A 21,450-nucleotide genomic window follows, 5' to 3' on the forward strand; every position below is an offset into this window, starting at 1 on the left:
AGGAGAGCACAAATCAGCTCTCCACTCATCGGCCCTTTGATTTTAGCCTCCAAACCGGAGCGGTTAGCAGTTAAATAAACAGAGTGGGAGATTTGTTCCCACTGTCACTTGTGTTAGCCAAAAGGAACCTGCCAGGCCAAGACTGAGTCAGTCTAAGGTACTATAAAATTATTTGCCCCGAGCCAACAGACCTGGCAGCTGAAACTGCAGAGGATCCCTAACACCACAACTACCAACACATCAGGCTAATGTGTTTCCCCTGAACAATAAGCCCACAAACACTCTCCAGGGAAACGTTACAGCATAGTACCAACATCAGTTTGCTATTAAATGTGCACACACAAGCTCCGAGCAATTCTCTCTGCAAAACATAAACCTAGCCACATCACTTAGCTGTGCAAAATCTTTGTTTGGAGCAGGTGACCATTAAGGTAATGTTCACCACATTCATATAAAAATTCAATACCATCAAAAATATGACAACTGTGTGAACACAGCAAACATTAAGTACTTTGCGTAAATCAAGTGTATATATGGCTACAATTCTCAAAATGGGATTGAGTGACTACTTAGTGTCTTACTAGATATCATATCCTAAATATTCTCAGATGTAAAAATATTTCTTGAAGAGCTTCCTCCATTTTCTCGCAGTGTATGTACACCACAATTGTTTTTATTTTGGTTGTCCTTTAAGTTTGTTTCCAGTTAGGACAACAACTTCTACCACCATCTGACAACATAACACAATTTATTTATCTAGTCTATTTACTTTAAAATAATCAGAAATATGTCAGGTATTCATTTCTTATTTGCTGATTTAGAAAAATATCAGTTCAGATTTGCTTTAGTATTGAATGGCAACTTGGTTTTTTTTTTCTCACCATCTGCTTCTGAGACATTGATTGGAAAGACCAGTGAATCTGTCCTTCCCCAAATGAGTTTTTTTTTTTTCTTTCTCAATAATGTACACATCTTGGCAAACTTCTTACTACTGCTAGCATAGTGGCTGGCAAAATAGCTGAGGATAGATGGGAGGGAAAACACCTCACCCGGACTCAAAACAGGCCCTTTAGTGTACATCTGGAAAATATCCAGGTCTGCAGAGCAGGCATGTAGGACTGACCACATCTACTGTAACTCATCAGACATGCTGGACTGTATATGGGGCTTTTCTAGGTTCTTATAGCTATCAAAAATGGCTCCGCTGTGGTCATAAAGGGATGGACACGGTCTGCAACATTACTCAGGTGGACTGTGGTGTCTAAACCAGGGGTGCCCAAGTTCGGTCCTCGAGATCTACCATCCTGCAACTTTTACATGCAACTCTTCTCCAACACACTTGAATCAGATGTCTTCTGCACGTCATTCAGCTCTGCAGAGGCCTGGTAATGAGCCAGTCATGTGATTCAGGTGTTTTGGAGAAGGGTTGCATCTAAAAGTTGCAGGATGGTAGATCTCGAGGACCGGACTTGGGCACCCCTGGTCTAAACCATACTCAGCTGGTTCTAAGGGGCCCAAAGCGTGCCAAGATAATATTCCCCACAACTTTACACCACCACCAATGGCCAGAACCATTAATCCAAGGCAGGATGGATCCATGCTTTCATGTTGTTTCCACCAAATTCTGAGCCCACCATCTGAATGTTGCAACTGAAAAGGAGGCAAGGCAAATTTATTTGTATAGCACATTTCATGTACAAGACAATTCAAAGTGCTTTACATAAAACATTTCAGCAGGGTGCAGAAAGCAATACAAGTGCATTAATAATAATAAAAAAAAAAGATTAAAAAGATTAAAAGAAATGCAATTAATGAAACAAAAACAAAACGAAGATGCTAAAATAAAATAGATAAAATGCAAGAAATAAAATTTCAGTGTGGGGAAAGACAATATTAAAACATAATTCTAGCTTAAAAGAACCAGATGTAGATTTTGATTTCTAAATAAAAACTAGTTCCATGCAGCAGAGAACAGGTGGGTCTTTAACCTGGATTTAAATAAAATGGAGACTCATCAGACCAGGCAACATTTTTCCATCTCTTTTGTCCAGTTTTGGTGAGTTTGTGTGAAGTGTAGCCTCAGTTTCCTGTTCTTAGCTGACAGGAGTGGCATCCAGTGTGGTCTTCTGCTATGTTTTCAGAGATGCTATTCTGCATACTTTGGTTTGAATTATTGTTACTATTTTATCATCTCCAACCTCTTGCCCATTCTCCTCTGATATCAAAATAATATTTTTGGCCCAGACAACTGCTGCTCACTGGATATTTTCTCATTTTCAGACCATTCTCTGTAAATCCTAGAGATGTTTGTGTGTGAAAATCCCAGTAGATCAGCAGTTAAATCCTCTTTCTTCCTCCCTCTGCTCAGTTTGAACTTTAAATAGTTGTCTTGACCATGTCTATGTCACTAAAGGCATTCACTATTTATGTTAACAAGCAATGGAACAGGTGTACCTAAAAAAGTAGGCACTGAGTGTAGGGACCTTATGTCCACTGAAAGAGAGAAAAAAAAAAGGCATGACTGATGTCTGGACACTTTCTTTAATTCTTCTAAAATTTTACTTACTGTGGCTAATCTGGATTGTTTATCCCCTACCAATGGTTGATGTGCCCCAAGTCCCTAATGTCGTTGTTCACCTCTTCTACTGAACATATCACAGTGAAAATTAAATCTCAGACAAAGATCGACGCTGGGATGGATAAATAAGGAATAAAAAGCACAAGTGACTGTAATTGATTGTACGCTGGTTAAGCGGCACAGACCAGCGAAAGCGTCTTCATTTAGCAATTTGTCTGCTCATCACACATCTATTGATTGCACTGCCATGTTATTTAAATGCTCAAGAACATCAATCCTAAACTATTTCAGAAATAGCTTATAATGTGCATTTTATTATGGGAAATCAAAAAAAAAAAAAAAAAACATTTTGCAGTGGGTGTCCAACTTTATCCCTACACCATCAGTAGATCTCAACTATTCACAAAGTCAAACACCAGTTAGGCGATCTGGAAGTCACACAATATCACGCTTTCTTTTGTGGCTCATTGCAAGCTTGACATTCCATTGATGACAACATCACATTATGACTCTCCATCTCCATTCAAGAGATTAAATATTCAATATATTTAATATTTCTGCACTATCTATGACATAAAGGCTGTGTAAGCTCAATTTGGTCATTGTCACCATTAAGCAAGGGTCCACCATGTCCCTCTGTTGCCGACTGTGACTTGCCCAAATGTTTGTAAGCTCATTGACTGAGTGCCACTGGGTTCGACCTTGCATTCATAAAACCAACACACCAGGGTAAAATGAGGAGTAGAATATACTTGTTTTGAGGAGATTTTTACAGGATCTCCACGATCCGCACCTCCACAATGTACTGTTAACTGGTTTACACGCCTGGTCATGGGAATCCCTGCTGTGCCAGCTTCCAAACTCCAGCCCTTAATGCCCACTGCCCTGCAGACTTTTTTGTACCAGTTTTCTTATTTAATATTTTATTATTTATACACAGAATTTTGTACTGAATATAACTGGCCTTAATTTCATTATAAAGTATAACAACAATAAAGATTCTGATTGTGAATATCACTTACTGAATGCAAATACTTGAACTATTTTAACTTCTTTTTTACTTTTACTGGTTGGTACTACTGGTCCTGCTTTACAAGCTTAAACCAAAACGGTTCCAGCTCCCAAATCCTATCTTCAACTTTAAATTCCACATATTCATAAAGTAGTTATCTGTTAAGGAAAACAAGTGGTTTGATTCATTTAAGACTCAATCTACTGACGTCATTTTATTTATTCATCTTTTTATTTTCAATAAATGCAGTTAAACCTGTTTAAGTTTATTTATATAGCATATTTACTGTAGCCCCAGTTGTTCAAAGTGCTGAACTACAAAACACTACACAGTAAAACAATAAACAATAAAAATCAGTTAAAAAAAATGAAAAAAAAGTTATAAGGCTGGAAAAAAAAGTAAAAGCAAGGAAATATTCAACTATGTTAAAAAGTAAGGAAAAGCTCAACCATGTTTAAAACCTGTTGCGTTAGCTAAAAGAAAATCCCTCATGCATGCATCTACAACTTGATACATGAGGTGTTACTGCGAGGCTGACGTGATCTACCAGCCTAAACAAGCTGTTATTACACAAAACAACAGCATGACGTGTAGTTGTCATGAGTCTAAGGCCATGTCCACACAACGCCGAAGCTGGTTCAGATGTGAAAATGATGGAGAAAACTAGGAGTAAGGCTTCACCACCCCCACGAAACCACTGTAGTATAAACTACGGGGGGCACAACGATGATTAAAGTGTAAAATTCCAAAGCTAGAACAAGAAGTAGCGCGTGCGCAGAAAAAGGCTCACTGGATTCGTCAGCTACATACGTCATCAGGGGGCGCCGCTGTCCCAACAGTGTAGCAAACTTAACGACTTTGTCACTATATTTAGCGAGTTTTCGTTTCCCTCTAGTGACTTTTTTTTTTTTAATTGACTGGCGACCTTTTCTTGTATTTTTGGAGACGGACGTAAGTGAACATAGTATACTATTCTCAGTGAGGAGTGGGTTCTGCACAGACCTTTCCCTCCAAAAGCACTCAGAAGAGGCCTGGTGCTCATGCAGCAGCAGCACACAGATGCATTCACAGCAGGAAATGATCACCTCTGTTTCATGACCATGCTGAAAATGAAACCTAAAAAGCTGCTGCTGGATGATCCTGCACTGGCTTACTGTCAGATAGTAATGTCTATTAATAAAGACTGTGGACAAAAATATTTGAAAGTTAAAAGTGTTGTGACATGTTCCAGACTTAATTAAAAACAAACTACACTTAATAAAATGAAACAAAAAAACAAAAGAAAATATTGACCAAAGAATATCTTTTTATTTGATCTTTTTTTGCTGTTCTTAAGATTGTTATGTTGTCTTTTCATCAAATTTTCCTTTTCCCACGACATCCCTCTCCACAGTAACATCCATTACAACTATATGTACTAGGCTGATTATGCTAATTAGATGACGATGTCATTTAGACTTTTAGGGTAGCCAATAGCTACTTTTCTTACTGAGGAGTTGGCAACAGTGTGTCCCATTTCGAAGGAGCCTCCAATCCACCCTACAAATCCACACTTCGTTTGGCCCATGGATGTATTATAGGAACTGGATAACGGACTGAACAATGGCGGCACGCCGATTTTTCCCAGTGGCCACTCGTGGTACTGCAACAAAAAATCCCATGGGGCCCAAAAAGCATTTTTCCCATAGGCCACAATGGTAAAAGACACGGCTGTAAAACTGTTGACAGGACGTCTTCAGCTTTAAACACAGCTAATTACTAATCTTTCTATTCAATATTTTTAATTCATGGACATTTAATCCGTCAATTATTTTTCAAAAGGCCATAAAAGCCACAGAAAAGTCTCTATTTCTCCGGTGACGTCACGGCTGTGCACATGCACTGCCGAAGCGCGGTCATGCTGTGTCGGGAGCGAGGAGGACGGCTGTTGACTTCAATATGATGGGAAAGCTGTTCGTAAAAGTTAAGTTAAAGTTAAGTTTCTTTTTTCTGATATCGAGTAACTTAATACATTTGTATTCTTAATGTTTGATATTACATGCATGATAGTTCCTGTTTTTAAACGTATTGTGACCTAAATCCTAATTAGCTCTAGGTTGTAGTTACGACCACCTGTTTAAACCACCTGATAGTGCGTTTTACTGGTTTATTTTATGTAAAGAGAGATTCAGCCCATGAATAGATCGGGGAAAGTGAGGGTGGCTTTTTTTTTTATTTGTTAATTTCTTATATTTTGGTTCACATTAGTTCACTTTTTGTTAAGTAGTTTAATCACACTGTTCACCCAGAGGGCAATAGAATTTTTTTTAATTAAAATATTTTGTCTTATGAGCTGCTATTCTATTTTCGTTAGTTCAAATAAAATATGAATAACAGTCTTGACGCATCGCTGTCAGTGATATTTTGTTATACATATACAGTTAAATATTTTGGGAGTGTTGAGCCATTTCATGACAGCGACACAATGTCGCCAAGTTAGGTAAAATAGCCTACAAAACCATTTTCAATCCCTAACGGAAATCACGATACATAAAATACAAAACTACATAATAAATATAGAATGGTGATAACCCAAGTGGCCTAGTTTTCCTTAACATAGTCCTCAGTTTAAACAAAGTTTTTTTTTCTTTGTCAATTAAAAAACTGCAGCATTTAACAAAGTGGAATCCGGCAAAACACAAGAAAGGAACATTTTAAGAGACGCAATTGATAATCTTGGTGTCATCCAGGGAATAGCAGAAAAATAAAGAGAATATGCATGGGTAGCACAATGAAATAATGCATTAACAAGGACTTCTAACATTTATTACAAAAGACGTGCCTGAAATTATTCATGAATAAAGGTAGGAATTGTAAGTCATCGTGAAAATTTGACACGGGATTATACAAATATACAATATAGACTGACTTATATTGGGCTATTACGAATCCCATATAGAAATTCATCAGATTAAAACAAACCATCATTTTAACAATTACTACACAACTTTTTCCACGTATATTATATCATTACTTTACATCGAGGTCCGATCGTGTGCCGTAGAAAATCATCATCTGAGTTTGTACAGCTCTCATACTGCAGATTAATGTCGTGACCGCGCGTCGCTGGATCAGGTCACTGGGCTGCGCATTGCTCGTTCACAGTGACGTGAAGCATGATGGGAGGTAACACTACTGCGCATGCTCTATGGGCCCAATATGCGGAAGTAACCCGGAAGCCTGAGAACTTTTTCGGCGTATGCGCTGGGTGAGCAACTTCCATAGAAATGAATGGGCCGCCATTTTCAGTCCGTTATCCAGTTCCTATAATACATCCATGGTTTGGCCTCAAACGAAGGCTGCTGGTGATGCATCCTTCGCAACCTCTTTTCACCCAGAATTCATTGCACACAAGACGGTGGCGAATGAGCACCCAAGCTCAGAAGAGTACTTTTTCTTTTTTGTTTGTTTTTTTTTTAACTACACTTTACTAGAAATGTGACAAAACCAAGTACATTAAAAACATGTTTGTTGTATATATATATAGATATACTCGGTCTGTGTTAACGTTCACTAAAGTGTCCTATGATATGCAAACATTAATTTCAGAGGTTTAAGTGATTCAACGTTCTACGCTGTTTTATTGGGAAATTCTAATTGGCTAGGTAAGCTGTCCCATTTCACGAAAGGTAAGCAGACTTCGGCATGTGTAGACTAGAGGACACTTTGAAGCCTATCTAGTCTGCACACTCTGAATCAAATCAAATCAAACTTTATTTATATAGCACCTTTCATACATAAAAATAGCAACTCAAGGTGCTTTACAGAGAGTAAAATCCCCCAGAACCCCAACCCAATAGCAGCAAGCCCACCCCCCACCCCTTCCCATCAAACAACACACACACATCACAGAGGGTAAAAGCAAGTTAAACGGACCATGGAAACGCTGTCATAAATTCTGGGGTCTAGTGGTGTGGGGAAACACTGAGATAAAACACTGTAAAACCAAATCTAAAACAATCTAAAAACCAACCCTGGATATAAAAGTAATATTGCTAAGACCCATAAAATAAGAGAACCCGTGAAATAAGAGAATACAAAATGATAAAACAAATACATAAATGATAAATAAATAGAAGCTGAATACAGCTTGTGTGTTAAGAATAAATAAATGAATAAATACAATAGTAATAAAAGTAATGATTAAAATGCTAAACTAAAAAGGTGGGTCTTGAGTCTGTTTTTAAAAATATCCACACTAGGTGCTCCCCTCACGTCCTCAGGCAGGCTGTTCCACATACGAGGGCCATAGAAATAAAAGGAGGACTCGCTGTGGGTTTTTGTTTTTACTCTGGGAACAGTTAAAAGGCCAGTACCAGAGGACCTGAGGGGTCTAGTGGGCTCATAAGATAAAAGCAAATCAGATAAATAAGGTGGGCTAAGACCATTAAGAGACTTAAAAACCAATAAAAGAATCTTAAAATCAATTCTGAAGCTGACGGGGAGCCAGTGCAGAGACTTTAAAATTGGTGTAATGTGGGCCCTCTTTCTGGTCTTTGCCAACAGACGTGCAGCTGCGTTCTGTACAAGCTGCAGCTGGTTCAGGTACTTCTCTGGAAGACCAGAAAGAAGAGCATTGCAGTAATCTAATCTTGATGTAATAAAAGCATGAATCAGTGTCTCTGCACTGGCTCGAGAGAGAAACGGCCTGATGCGGGAGATGTTCTTTAGATGATAAAAAGCAGTCTTAGTTATGTATAAAAGTGTGCAGACCCTGAATTGGGACATAGCTATTGGAAGAAGAGAAGAGAAGATGGCTGTGGATTCAGTGCGAGGCAAAAGAGGAACATTTGTTTGGACTGATGAAGAAGTTGAACCAGGACTGTCTGGAGCAGCACCACAACACAGTTGGTGTTCGAAACCATTATTGTTGTTGTGTTTGGCGCGTGTTCGTCACACTGACGTCATATCCTCCAGTTGTGTGGTTACGCTGTTCTCATAGGACCACAGATGTTAGAGGTTTCTAACCTATCCACCTTGGTACCTGGTTTCAGACATGACAAACACTTTTGTGGTTTTACTGCAATTCGGCACCGTGGGGACGGCCCATAACAATCTATGCAAGAAAACATCAGATATGTGTCCAAAGTTAGATCTGGTAGTGAAGACAGATATATGAATTTAACAGTAATGACCTATTTTATTGATGTGATAAAATCTGAGAAGTAGAATTTCATTAAAGAGGAAATAAAGAGAAATTAACAAAAAAAAATTTTACTTCATAGATTCAGAGAGAGAGAGTTGATATGTCACCCATTTGATTTAAACTCAGTATATAACACCTGATGATGACAAAGCTATTAGTATGCTGTCACAAGCTAATCTGAGCCTCTTTGCAGATGTTATTACGTCTCTTCACTTAAATCACACAGTTTTAGTTACACTTTTACATATGATGCACAAGCATGAAAGGAGAGACTTTTTACAGCACACAGTTCATGTCATGGCTGCAGCATTTCACCAGCAGTCAAATCCAATTTGGCAAAAATAAAAAGAACATGTAAATCTGATAAATGACAGCTTCCAACTTTGGCCGGCCCTTTTTCAAAGCCAGCCAGTTTAAAGAGCTAGCCACTGTCTGTCATCTGCAAGTAAAAGACACTGACATGGACTGAGGTCACTGTTCCAGGCCACAAAATGAGAAATATCAACACTAATAAAGCATAATTAATGTTGATCTTTCTCGTCGGTAAGGGAAACTACTGCTGATGCAAGCCATTTTCATCTAGTATGTTTTTAGCATCATTTACTGTGGAAACGAAAATACTTACTTCTCCTAATATCAAGCAACAAATGTAGAGAAAAAAAACATGACAACATTACTTAATTAGATTTTTCTTCTGTTGCTATGATTGGCAATTGAGGGGGAAATTCTGCTGTTTGCAATAAGATTGTTATGTACCACAAAAACAGGGAGTGAAAACTGGATAATTGTTGTGCTTACTCAGTTACATTTCAGTCCAATCTGATCCAGTCGGGGACTGAGAGGGGAGGAACTGAGGGCTTTGGGTTCATTTTTTAACCTATAAAAAAATAATAATAAAATTTTTTTTATTTTTAAAAGTGGGGAGGGGGGGGGGTCATCTTCCTTGCTGACCTCACCCAGAATCATTTCCCAAAAAGGAAATGACTGCAACCTTCACTGCACTTCGGTCATGAGCTGGACTCGAGCAGCAACTACAAAGAGCTTAATCTATTTATAGGAAAACACTGCTACAGTACAGTGATCGGGGGGAAAAGGAACTCAGCAAGACGGAAAGACAGTCGGAGGCCAAGGTTACGCACCAACTGTCGAGATCAACAGCAAGATTTCCCATTCTCCTGCCTCATAACTTTCCATTTCTCTTAGAAAACACAGAACTTTTCCATCACGTTTTAAAGCATTTTGATAATTAAAGAATGAAATGCAGCACCTGCAAGGTCAAATTTATCTATAATAGCACATTTAAACAACACAAAGTGCCCAAATCTGTATAAATCTGCAGTCAAAGCAGTCTGAGGTAATAATCCTAGGAATGTCAAATAGATAGGTCTAATATCTGAGTAGACAAACAGCACCAGAGCAAGGCAAACAGAGCGCTGGGCTGAAGGCTGACGCTTTCCAGGAAGTTCGGAAAATGTGAATGACCCTAAACACACCAGACAAACTACACTGTAGCTTTGTAAGTTGAGTGTAAGGTTTTTTTAATCCTTTATTTACATTTTTATTTTTATTTCTGGTAGAGAAAAACAAAGAATAAAAAATTAAGAAGGAAGAAAGAAAAATATATATTGTTTAAAATGACCATTTTCTGGCTTTATAGCGTTGCAAAAATCACTATAGTACAGAACTGGTGTTTTAGGGAAACTTGTTGGAGGCGAGTGAATGTGTAAAGTACAAGAACACTGAAGGTGCACGAGTGAAAGCGCTCAAATAAAGCGAAAACCAGAAAAAACAAAAAGATGGCAGTGATTCAGTTCTATTCTGCTTTATTTGTATAGCACCACTTCACAAGCACGTCATCTCCGGGCACTTTACAGACAAATCATAAAATATCTTTGCATGATGCATTCATCATTGTCTGTCTTCATTTTCTGTACTTGATTCATGGCCAGAGCTTTGATGAGTGACAGCTGCTTCAAATGGTCTATAAATAGACTGGAACTGACAGAACAGTGACGATCACCAGTTTGATCGTTTCACCTTTGTATTAAAAAAAAAAAAAAAAAAAAAAATATATATATATATATATATATATATATATATATATATATATATATATATATGTTTTTAAAACTGAAAAATAAATAGGCTATGTAGTAAATTCAGAAAAAGCTTTAATTTGGGCTGTAAAAACATTAGAAGCATTACAGCGGAGTGCAGACGAAGCAGTAAGTAAATTAAAAATAAAATTTAAAATAAAGACAGCAAAAGCTAAAATAGAATAGGATAAAACGCAAGACATAAAAGTTACAGAATTACCGGCTGTTTTGATAAAAGGCAGCAAATAGAAAAGATTTTAACCTGATTTAAAACTGCTGAGTTTCAGCAGAAACTGGGAGTTTGTCCCACATGTGAGGAGCATAAAAGCTGAACGCTGCCTCTCCATGTTTAGTTCTAACTCTGTGAACAGAAAGTAGACCTGACCTTGATGACTTGAGGGATCTGGTTAGGTCATAATGAACCTGAAGATCCTGAATGTATTCTGGTCATAACGGAGGACTGGAGTTATATGGTCCACTTTCCAGGTCATAGTCAGAACTCGAGCAGCAGCGTTCTGGACTAACTGCAGCTGTCTGATGGACTTTTTATTGAGACCTGTTTTTATTGAGACCTGTACTACGGAACAGTAGTCCTTGTTCACACATGATTGCGTAGCGACCCACAGTTCCAAAACCATCGTCAAATTTGCTGACGATGCAACCTTCATTGGCCTGATGACCAGTAATGACGAGACGGCCTACAGAGAGGAGGTCAGAGGCCTGACATCTTGGTGGCAGGACAACAATCTCCATCTTAAAGTCAGCAAAACTAAGTAACTGATTGTGGACTTCAGAAGGAGACAGAGGGAGGAACACGCCCCCCTTTCCATCAACGGGGCTACGGTAGAAAGAGTCAACAGCTTCAGGTTCCTTGGGGTCCACATCAGTGAAGACCTCACCTGGACTCATCACACTGACTTTATTACAAGTCAGCCAGACAGAGACTCTTCTTCCTCCGCAGGCTACAGAGGCTCAACATGGACTCAAGGATACTCTGCAACTTTTATAGATGCACCATAGAGAGCATCCTGACTGGCTGCATCACCCCCTTGTACAGCAGCTCCACCGCCCTCCACCACAAGGCTCTACAGAGGGTGGTGAAAACTGCTCAGCACATCACCGGGACGGTCCTGCCATCCATTGAGGACCTCTACACCCAGCGGTGTAGGAGGAAGGCCACCAAAACCGTTAAGGACCCCAGCCACCCCAGTCACAAACTGTCTGTTACCGTCTGGCCGACGGTTTCACAGCATTCAAGCCCGTACCACCAGGCTCTGGGACAGCTTCATACCGCAGGCCATAAGACTTCTAAATGCTGTCAGCAGCATTCTTTCTTTTTGTGTTCGACTATTTGTGGTTTATATTCTTTTTCAGCATTGTTCAGATCCCCGGCTCTAAGAATTTAACTGCCATTGATTATTGATGTAATTGTGCAATGACAATTCATTCATTCATTCATTCATTCCAAAATCAGCTTCTGTGGCCAGAATAAAGCCAAACTCAGATTTTTAAAATAGTACTTGTAGTAACTTTGTTTCTGGACACCCAATGACAAAAAAAAATAAATAAATAAAAAAGTGAGGCTTTTTTTGGTGGATTAACTTTACAGCTGATTGTTTTTAATTCACTAGCGTTCAATAGCTGTGAACTATTTAGTAGCTTATTACCCCTCATATTAGCAGCTAACGCTAAGACCATGACTCCACCATGTACAACAAACCGAATGTCTTGAAAATAACAGGAATTGACATCACCACGCACATACATACTCATAAATCCAATAATGGACTGGTAAATGTTAGATTATTGCAGCAATCTGGTTACTCCCAGATATATGATTTAGATGGTCATATAAACAGGGCTCAGTGTCTTTTAAAAGTATTTATCTGAGAATGTCTTTAATATTCAGGGAAACTGGTGTTGTTACATAGATATCTGTAAATGAATCAATATCGAATCAAATCTGATTTAATTGAACTCTAAATCGACTCAGGCTGTTGTGAATGGAATCAAATTGATACAGAATATCAGAGGCGATACTCAGCTCCACTAATGCATTTGATCAGTGTTGGGATTGAACTATACTCATCTGGTGAGCTGGTTATGTAGATTTGTGTGTCAGTGGTATAAGGATGGTAACATATATTCTCAAGGTAAAAGGGGGTCCAACCCGGTACTAGGAAGGTACTAACAAACTGGAAGGTGAAGCAAAGCAGCGATTTCCCAGCATTGGGATTCACAGCATGGTGTAAATTTTAACCTAAAGTTTGGCTGTAAGCTGTAGACAGAGATCCAGAGGATTATATGAAGCGGCATATTTTTGACCTGTACTGAAACTCTGTCCTTTTTCCCTTTTTTTTTTTAAATCATCATCAGCTAAACATGAACCATTACCGTCCAACATGAGGGAAGGTCATACATTAACTGTGGACATGTTTTGGTACAAATGCTCAGACAGGATATTACAGGGTGGTGCAAAGTCTTTAACTCCTGGCTGATAGGTGGTCATTAAAGCAGAAACAGAGAGATGACTCAAGACTAACAGCTGAAAAGAAGTAAGAAATATCTCTGTCGAGATTCATGCTTCATCATCTTGTTTCTGTCCATCTGTACATTTCTGGAGATTCAACAGGGCCTGCTCAGTACTGAACCATGGAAAGAGAATATTGAGTTCACCATTTCCTGCTTATGTTTATAAGATGAAGTCTTAGTCATGGTCACTCAACCTCAGCACTCCCTTAGAAACAGTAAGGGTGAAATTATCTCCCCTCTTCCTTTAATTACATGCAGTTGATGGATAATGATGGTAATTTCCCTGCTTGTTGGTAATGAAGACAATGGAGACTAATGCATGTTCTGGGCTCAGTGTCCCTGTAAACAATAGAGGTAGCATTCATTATCAAAATGAAAAAAAAAAAAAGATAATACGTGTGAATATCATCTCAGTAAGGCAACACTCTCAGGTCTGAGCCTATCCACTGCAACAGCCTTCCGGGAACAATGCATTAAAGTATCTAATAGTTCACTGGTTGATAAATGATCATCTTTAAGTCTTTTGTCTAAAAGCAGCTATTGGCAACACACTCCACTGTGGGTGGCACGTTCTGCTTGTGATGGAAGCTATTTATGGATGAAGCAGCGCTGTTTTGCCAGGAATAACTCAAAAGCACCATTAGCTCCAAGCAGATCCGATTCCAGAGCAACAAACTCTCGTTTTTCCAGTTTTCTGAAGTTGCATTAAAAGTGAGCTCACATTTCTCTGTGGGGTGTATGACACGGTCCTGATCTGACTGAAAGGTCAGGTGATCTTGCAAATCTGTTGATGTGTGTTTGGCATTAGGTCACTGTTGCAGTGTTGTGAGGGTTGATCGCAGCTCAGCAAGGAGCCCCACCGCAGAACTGATTGTTTTTACACTCCAGCATGTGATGTTTTCTGGAATTTGTTGTGTCAAATATGTGCAGATACCGTTATGTTCATCCAGCTCGTTTCCAATCTCCTGGCCCATTATCTTCTGCCGGCTGATGACAGCTGCTAGCGCATCCAAGCCTGCATCCTGGGCTGAAAAGAGAGGAGAAAGAAAGTGAGATGACAACACAGGCACAGAAAGAGAGAAAAATCAAAGAGGTATAAGATAAAGCAAGAGAGATAAAAAATAAAATCAAGAGGATTTTAGAAAGAGAGAAATAAAACGGGCTACTTCAGGTTTCCGAGTTTGACATGTTCCCTACCACAGGAATGTTATTGTTCACCACATGTTTTGCCCAGCTCTACCAGGAATCCCACAGAGGTCTAGAAACCTCAGTGTGGTTTAACAGGACACTCTCAGCTCAAACTGAGAAAAAGTGAAGCCATAATGGAAACACTGCAGTGAAATGTCAGATGGTGTCAAATAAATGACATGTATAATAAAAATTAAACTTAGAATAATCCACTTCAACATGTTCACATTAGACTGAACAGGACTGCTTCAATTAAAATCTGCTTGTGTCTACGATTTGTTCACTGTCCACTAAAGGCTCTTTCTAAATGTGTAAATATAGATATTTAGATAATTGCTGCTGTTGATAGGCATGTACTGAAACATATTTTGTTTTTACAAAGTATTTTTAATTTACTTTTTAACTGTTATATTTTATGTCCTTTTGGGACATATACATATATATATATATATATATATATATATATATATATATATATATATATATATATATATATATATACACACACAATCATTAGTGTAAGGGTATGTATAATAGTATGCATAATTACCATCAATAATTCTTTGTTGCTGCTGTTTAATCTCCCCAAAGGTCAGCCCTTTGGTCTCCTCTGATTCATTGATCAGCCAAGGATTGGCCACACCACTTCCACTGGCTGCTGACCCTCCAGCCATCAAGGAAGACCTATGGTTCATAATTATTGAAGTTAGACATTTAGGATACTTACGTTCGGTTACGTATGAGCAGAGGCAAGCAGTACACAACAATCACATCAGAATTATCCACGTCCCCATCGCGATACATCTAAAAAACTACCCCCCCACCCCTACTTCTCGCACATCATGTTTCAGCAACACAGTCAATACACCTGCTTTTGATGGCAGCTCATTGGACATATGTACTCGTCTTGAATCTATGTGATTATTCATCTGTCACATCTCTCACTAGGGCTGTCGCTCCTGACAAAATGTGACACCAGATGGATTTCTCTACTGTGTGGTGTAAAAGTGATTTTTATAATAACTTAAAGCTGGGTTTCAGCTTCAGACTCTTACCCAGCATGACTGTCTTATGGTGTTAAGTTCAGGGTCTCTGAATATAATCATGTCTGCTGAGTACATGGTGTCTGTTGGATGAGTACAGGTAAAGTAGCCCGAACAACATAAAAGCTCATCAGAGATGGAGGATAGCAGATATATTGTAGTAATTTACCTGTATGTGGTGTTTGAGCATTTTGTTTTGAGGAAACATTTCTGAAGTAGGTAATACAGGAGCGTGAGGCTATTCACAATGCAGGCAGGCTGAGGTGGATACCATCAGGAGCAGCAGGTGAGAAAAGTCCTTCAGTCTAATCTTTCTAATATGTTTGATTGCTGTGAAGCTATGTGCCAAACCTGCACTTCCTCCATGCTAGCGCCCATTGTGTGAAGATCCAATTAAGAAGTCAGTGGGGAGCACTAAAAATCAGTCAGGCACATCTCTTGGCAGCCACAAAGCACTTGACTGTCACCACTGAGGCCGGAGCATCCAGGTCCTGACTGAGCGACTCGGACAGGCGAGATTTAACCAATTACAACAATTTCCTATGCAATCAGATATAAAGGAAAGGTTACAGAGTAATGGAGTAAAGGTGGGTCCAAGGGGCAAGAGGGTGAACTAAGCCTTCAAATATAGGCGCCACAGCTTTCTTTAGCACAGTCTGAAATGGAGATGCTTAGAATTAATTATTTTCAGGATAAATTGAAGTCCCCTCAGCAACCCTCATGCCACTACTTCTACCCAAAGTTCTCACCCCCAAAATAAAGAAAAGAAAAAGTGGCTTAGATCATCCAAGCATGGCCAATCCATCCCCTCCCACATTCTGTCTTCAGCAGACCACACAGCAGGAATGGGTCCAACGTCTACCCTCAAATCCAAATTACCCACCACATATCACTATTAAACGCAGGTCTCTCTCACTGAGAAAACTAAAAACCACACAACCACATGATTCCTGTATGCCAAGCTAATTTATTAGCAAATGTCGCTTGAGATTTTTTTTTCTTCTTTTTACGAAGACTTTTATGCAATTGGGTGTGTGGTCTTGAAACATGAAAGCCCATGCAAAGCTCCATTAAGTAGATCAATCCAAAAACCAAAGTTTGAGGGGGATATCAGAAAAAGGCTCTCTCATGTCAAGGCATCAGACATATTTAAATCCTTCTACTGTGGTCTTTTCATTTAATTTTAAATAATATCTTTGACCACAAAGACATTATGTGCTGCACAAGATGTTTTTATGTCCATGCATGTAGCCTGTAGTTTTTAAAACACCATTTCAAAACGTTTACAAGCCCAATTAAATGAGAATTAACAACATGACATAATTTCCTCTTACTGTACAAACAAAAATCACCTGTGCCATGCTAGCTTAAACGTAATGACAACCTGTTACTTCCCTCACTGACATTTCATCAAATGACAAATATATCAATTCTCTTTTCCAACTCTTTATCTCAACTACCTGTAGAGTATATCCTAACTTATAAACAAAATAATAATAATTTCTTCTGTCCTGATTCATTAAGTCACACTCATTCATCATAAAAATGTGTGTGTGGATTTCAAGGAGGTGCCAAGTGTGTGATCAACAGCCCAAAGCGAGCATATCTAATGAAAAAGATTTAATCACGAAGCTGTCAAAATGGCAGATATACAGACTTCCTCCCAAATGATGGCACGGGGATAGGTCACAGCACACGGGGTCATACCGGATGTACAAAGACTTTCACAGAAAGTTAGTGACCGGTAACGTCTCATCAAAGCAGAGAACAGAGTCTATGACCCCTCTGGTCAGGAACATAGACAAGAAAATGAGAAATCATTATTTTTAATTGGGCAGCCATAGAGTTGGATTTAATAATAATAAAAAAAAGAAAGAATTCAGAAAGAGAGATCACAAATTAAAGGATGGCATGTTCTAAGCAGAATGCCCCCCCCCCCAAACATCACAAGCTTATGTTTGGTTTGGCCCTACAGACAGACAGAAACTAAGGGAGGGAGAATGGAAGGGCATGTATGCATTAAAATGTTGTGATACAGCCAAATTTTTAAGATGTGGATCTCATTGTTTAATCTCAATCATGTTTTCCCACCTCTAAATAGCAAAAGGTGATGAGATTTGAAAAACAGATTCTCTGAACATTTTATCCCAGTTAGGATGAACTTATTTATCCAGATGTTGATACCTGGTGGGTTGAGGCTCTGTGATGTCTCCCTTGAAAGTAGCGTTGAGCTGTTTCTCTCTAGTTAGCAGGTCATCAATTAGATTCTGCCTCCTGTCAGCTTCAGACTGCATTCTGATAAGGCCAGGTTAAGATCAAAAAGTTACTTTAATGCTTGTGGACAAACAGCATTTCTGACATTTCTTTTAGTTAAGAATGTGTGAAGAGATTCCTTTTTATTAAACTATATCGCCCTCTATGGGGACACCAGTGTTAATGCAATTGGAAACAAGCTCAAGCCCAGACTGTAATCTCAGTCTTATGACTTGAAGAGCTTGGTACATTGCCAGAGCAAAGGATACATGCGCCGAGAGGACGAGGCTCGCAACAAGCCCTCTTTGAGCTGGGCAATATTCTGTTTGAGCTTCTGGAGTGACGCCCGTAGAGTCATGTTTAACTGAAAAGATAAAGCATTCACGTTGTTGAACACAGTATCAGTTTATTTGTTGCTTAAAGACAGACAGTAACTTACTTTTGCAGGGTTCCCCCCTGTTCTCTGCTGCTTGTTCCTTTCATGGATATTTTCTGCTATTTCTTGTGCCAGACGACAAGTGGCATCATAATTCTGTAACCTGTAGATTAATTACATATATAAGTATAAGTATATCAAGTAAGCAGCCATAGACAAATCTGGAGAAATAAGAATATAACACGTTAGTATTTGCTATATTCATATTTTTCAATTCAACTTTTAAAGACTATTTCAATCATGGCAACACCAATTTTGGGCAACATGTTCAACATTTAGGAATTTCCTTGTTGAAGATGTTGCTAATAATGTGAACACTTCATTTACTATATGAAAACACTACAAGGACCCAAAGAATCAAAAGCTTAAACTCCACTCATTTGTATTTAATTCGGCGTCATTCTGTGTAGTTTTGCTTGGTTTGTAGTTAATCATATAAAAAAGTAGGCACAATTTAACATTTTTGTATAGCCCGTGGTTACAAAATTTATCAAAAGAATTAATACTAAAAAAGCAACACTCTGTGTGATTACTAATAAGTAATTATCCTGTAAAAAGTGAAAGTTGTGTTTGGCTAATCTTAATCAGGAACTAGCTAACAACTTTAGCTAACTGGGCAGACAACAACTACCGACGCAGAAAACTACATTTCTTGACGTCCATGATACACCCGAGAGAGTTTATTCTAACACTCAAAGGCATAACCTACCAGGGATCCTGCGACATCGTGATAAAAGTAAACTACGGGAAGAAATCCCCCTTTGAGTTTGAGCCGCTCGACAATAACCACCAGCAAGCCGTCTCTTGTTTTGGATGTGATGTCACTACGGCACGTGGTGAGGCCCAGTAGACACCAGCGCTGCGTTCTATGGCGAGTGAAATGTGACCTGCGTGCGTCTAACGTTTTTCAGTACGTAAAAATATTTATTTAGCGTTTGCAGAATTTAAAACAAGTCAACTCAACATTACTAATAACTATTTTTCTGAAGACAGAGAGCGAAATAAAAAAAAAACTGCTACATCCGGATCACCTTCCTCCACCTAGAAAAAGTAGCAGCAGCGATAAAGACAGGAAGGTATGGAAGCCTAATTCTGACACAATTTGAAGTCATAATTATTATATTAAAAACTCATTTATGAGATTCAATCAAGAGAGTCAATTAAGAGATTAAAAAAGTCACCATTCAAAGTTATAATTGTCCTAATAAAAAAATCATAATAATGAGATTTAGTTATCATTATGAGATTCAAAGTCAAAATGACTAGATTTAAAGTCATGGATATGAGATAAAGAGTATATGAAATAAAAACCTAATTATGAGTTTCAAGATTACATTTATTAAATAAATAACCAAGAGTTGAATTAAATACTGGTTAGTATTTGACTGGGCCCCGGGTCCACTTTGTACTGGAAAGGTTGAGAAGCCTTCATCTAAAAAATATGATCAATTTTCTTGGAGAAAATACACCTACATATTTGTATAACTTTGCTTAGTGTTCAGTTTTTTATTCGGATAACCTATCTGAAGATATCTAATATCAAAAACATGATAATCAGAGCTCTGAAGACAAACAAAGGCAACAAAGAGACAACAAACATAATTCATTGCTCTGAGGAGTTATGCTTTCTTATCTCAAAATAACAAAGCAACAGCATTGCAATGAAAAAAATGAAGGAAAAGCTTTTATAGCCAGTATGTTACACTATTTTGTGTGATAAACATTTATTAGCTTGTAGGATTATATCAATCAGCTCAGTATATTGTGTGATACACTTCGGCCTATTTACACGGTGAAATGTTTCTCATATAACAAAGTAGATATACAGGCTTAGGACACGCATGCACATGAAACTATTTTAATAACTGCAGAAGATGGTGTGCAAACTCTCTGTGAGTCTCCAGTCACACACAGGTCCAGATGGAAGAGCAATGACTCATAACAAGAAACTCTGCCAGGTAAGCCAACCTGGAGATAGATGTTGGGTGTGGTGAGCCTTGGACCTGCATAAAACCACTGGGGCTCTAGTTAAGTTTTGTCCTTCTCCTCGTGAGCGAAGACACATTTTTTGTCTGCTTGCTAGTGAGAACGACCAGTGCTCTGCACCAGCACATTCAATTTTTAATGGAACCTGAATGGTAATAATAAATCTTTTTGAATGAAATTTTCTGTTTTCTCTCCTGATCATTCTCAAATCAATGAACATGTGAATCCTTGACCAGGTAAAGCCCAGGATTCAACACTTTCTAAATAATTTAGTCTTAAATGCTAAAACTTACTGGCCCTGTACAAAAAAAGAAAAAATAGACTAGTCAACACAACCTTAAACAACCCAAGGTAATGTCATCAGGATACCTGCTCCACTGCTGACGGATGACTATGCTCAGGGTAGTAATATATGCTTATAAAACAATTTATTATGCCATGGTTCTTGGGGACCTCTGGGGTCCCAAAACTCAGTGAGGACCGAACACAACTTCCAGAATGAGTGGTTTAGGTGGAGGTCATGCTGGGGGCACACAGAGTTTATAGCAGGCAGACTTTGGGCTCTGGAAGTGGAGGCTAAACAGGAGCTGCAGCTGGTGAAACCTGTTGATAAAAACTGGAAGGAAGGTTTTAGATATTTTACAAAACCTGTATTTTAAATCTGCCACGAAGGTTGTGGCAAAATGGGGGCCTAACCTTTAGGGTAGGGCTGGGCAGATCAATCCAAATATCGATAGCATCGATACCAAGGCTAGCATCAGTACTGTTCGATACCAGCATGATGAGATATTTTTCTTACAGAGTGCTTTGGGGGCATAAAAAACAAAGAATGTGAATGAGAGTCAACCACTAGCAGGTTTTGCTTTTATTTGGCTCATTTGCACTGCTGAGTTGATTTTTTTTAAACAATTATGTGATAAAAGGGCATAACAGAATTATGTTATTATTTTGTTACATTGTTGATGTTGTTATCTTATATTGTTTACCAACAACAAAAGAAGCTTAAATTGAAGTTTCTCACTTATGCCAGTTTGTTAATAAAAATGTTTTATCCTTGTACTGTGATTATGATCATAATCATGATCAATAACTAAAGGCAAAATTATTAAACAAGTGTGAAATTTCAAGCAAAAGGTATCAG

The 21,450-nt window shown here is 38.5% G+C and overlaps 1 protein-coding gene across 1 annotated transcript in view; it reads right to left on the minus strand.

Moving 5' to 3' along the window:
• Positions 1-19,164, minus strand: part of stx8 (syntaxin 8) — a 58,531-nt gene extending 39,367 nt beyond the window's left edge. Inside the window, exons 1-6 of the mRNA XM_041982070.1 lie at positions 19,033-19,164; positions 18,327-18,426; positions 18,157-18,251; positions 17,819-17,929; positions 15,142-15,275; positions 14,338-14,430 (exon numbers count right to left, since the gene is read on the minus strand). Coding sequence (XP_041838004.1) covers positions 14,338-14,430; positions 15,142-15,275; positions 17,819-17,929; positions 18,157-18,251; positions 18,327-18,426; positions 19,033-19,049 — 550 coding nt within the window. The 5' untranslated portion in view covers positions 19,050-19,164. The remainder of the gene's footprint in view (positions 1-14,337; positions 14,431-15,141; positions 15,276-17,818; positions 17,930-18,156; positions 18,252-18,326; positions 18,427-19,032) is intronic.
• Between the last annotated feature and the right edge of the window lie 2,286 nt (positions 19,165-21,450).

Source organism: Melanotaenia boesemani, chromosome 4 (assembly GCF_017639745.1).
Source record: "Melanotaenia boesemani isolate fMelBoe1 chromosome 4, fMelBoe1.pri, whole genome shotgun sequence".
NCBI classification, from domain to species: Eukaryota; Metazoa; Chordata; class Actinopteri; order Atheriniformes; family Melanotaeniidae; genus Melanotaenia; species Melanotaenia boesemani.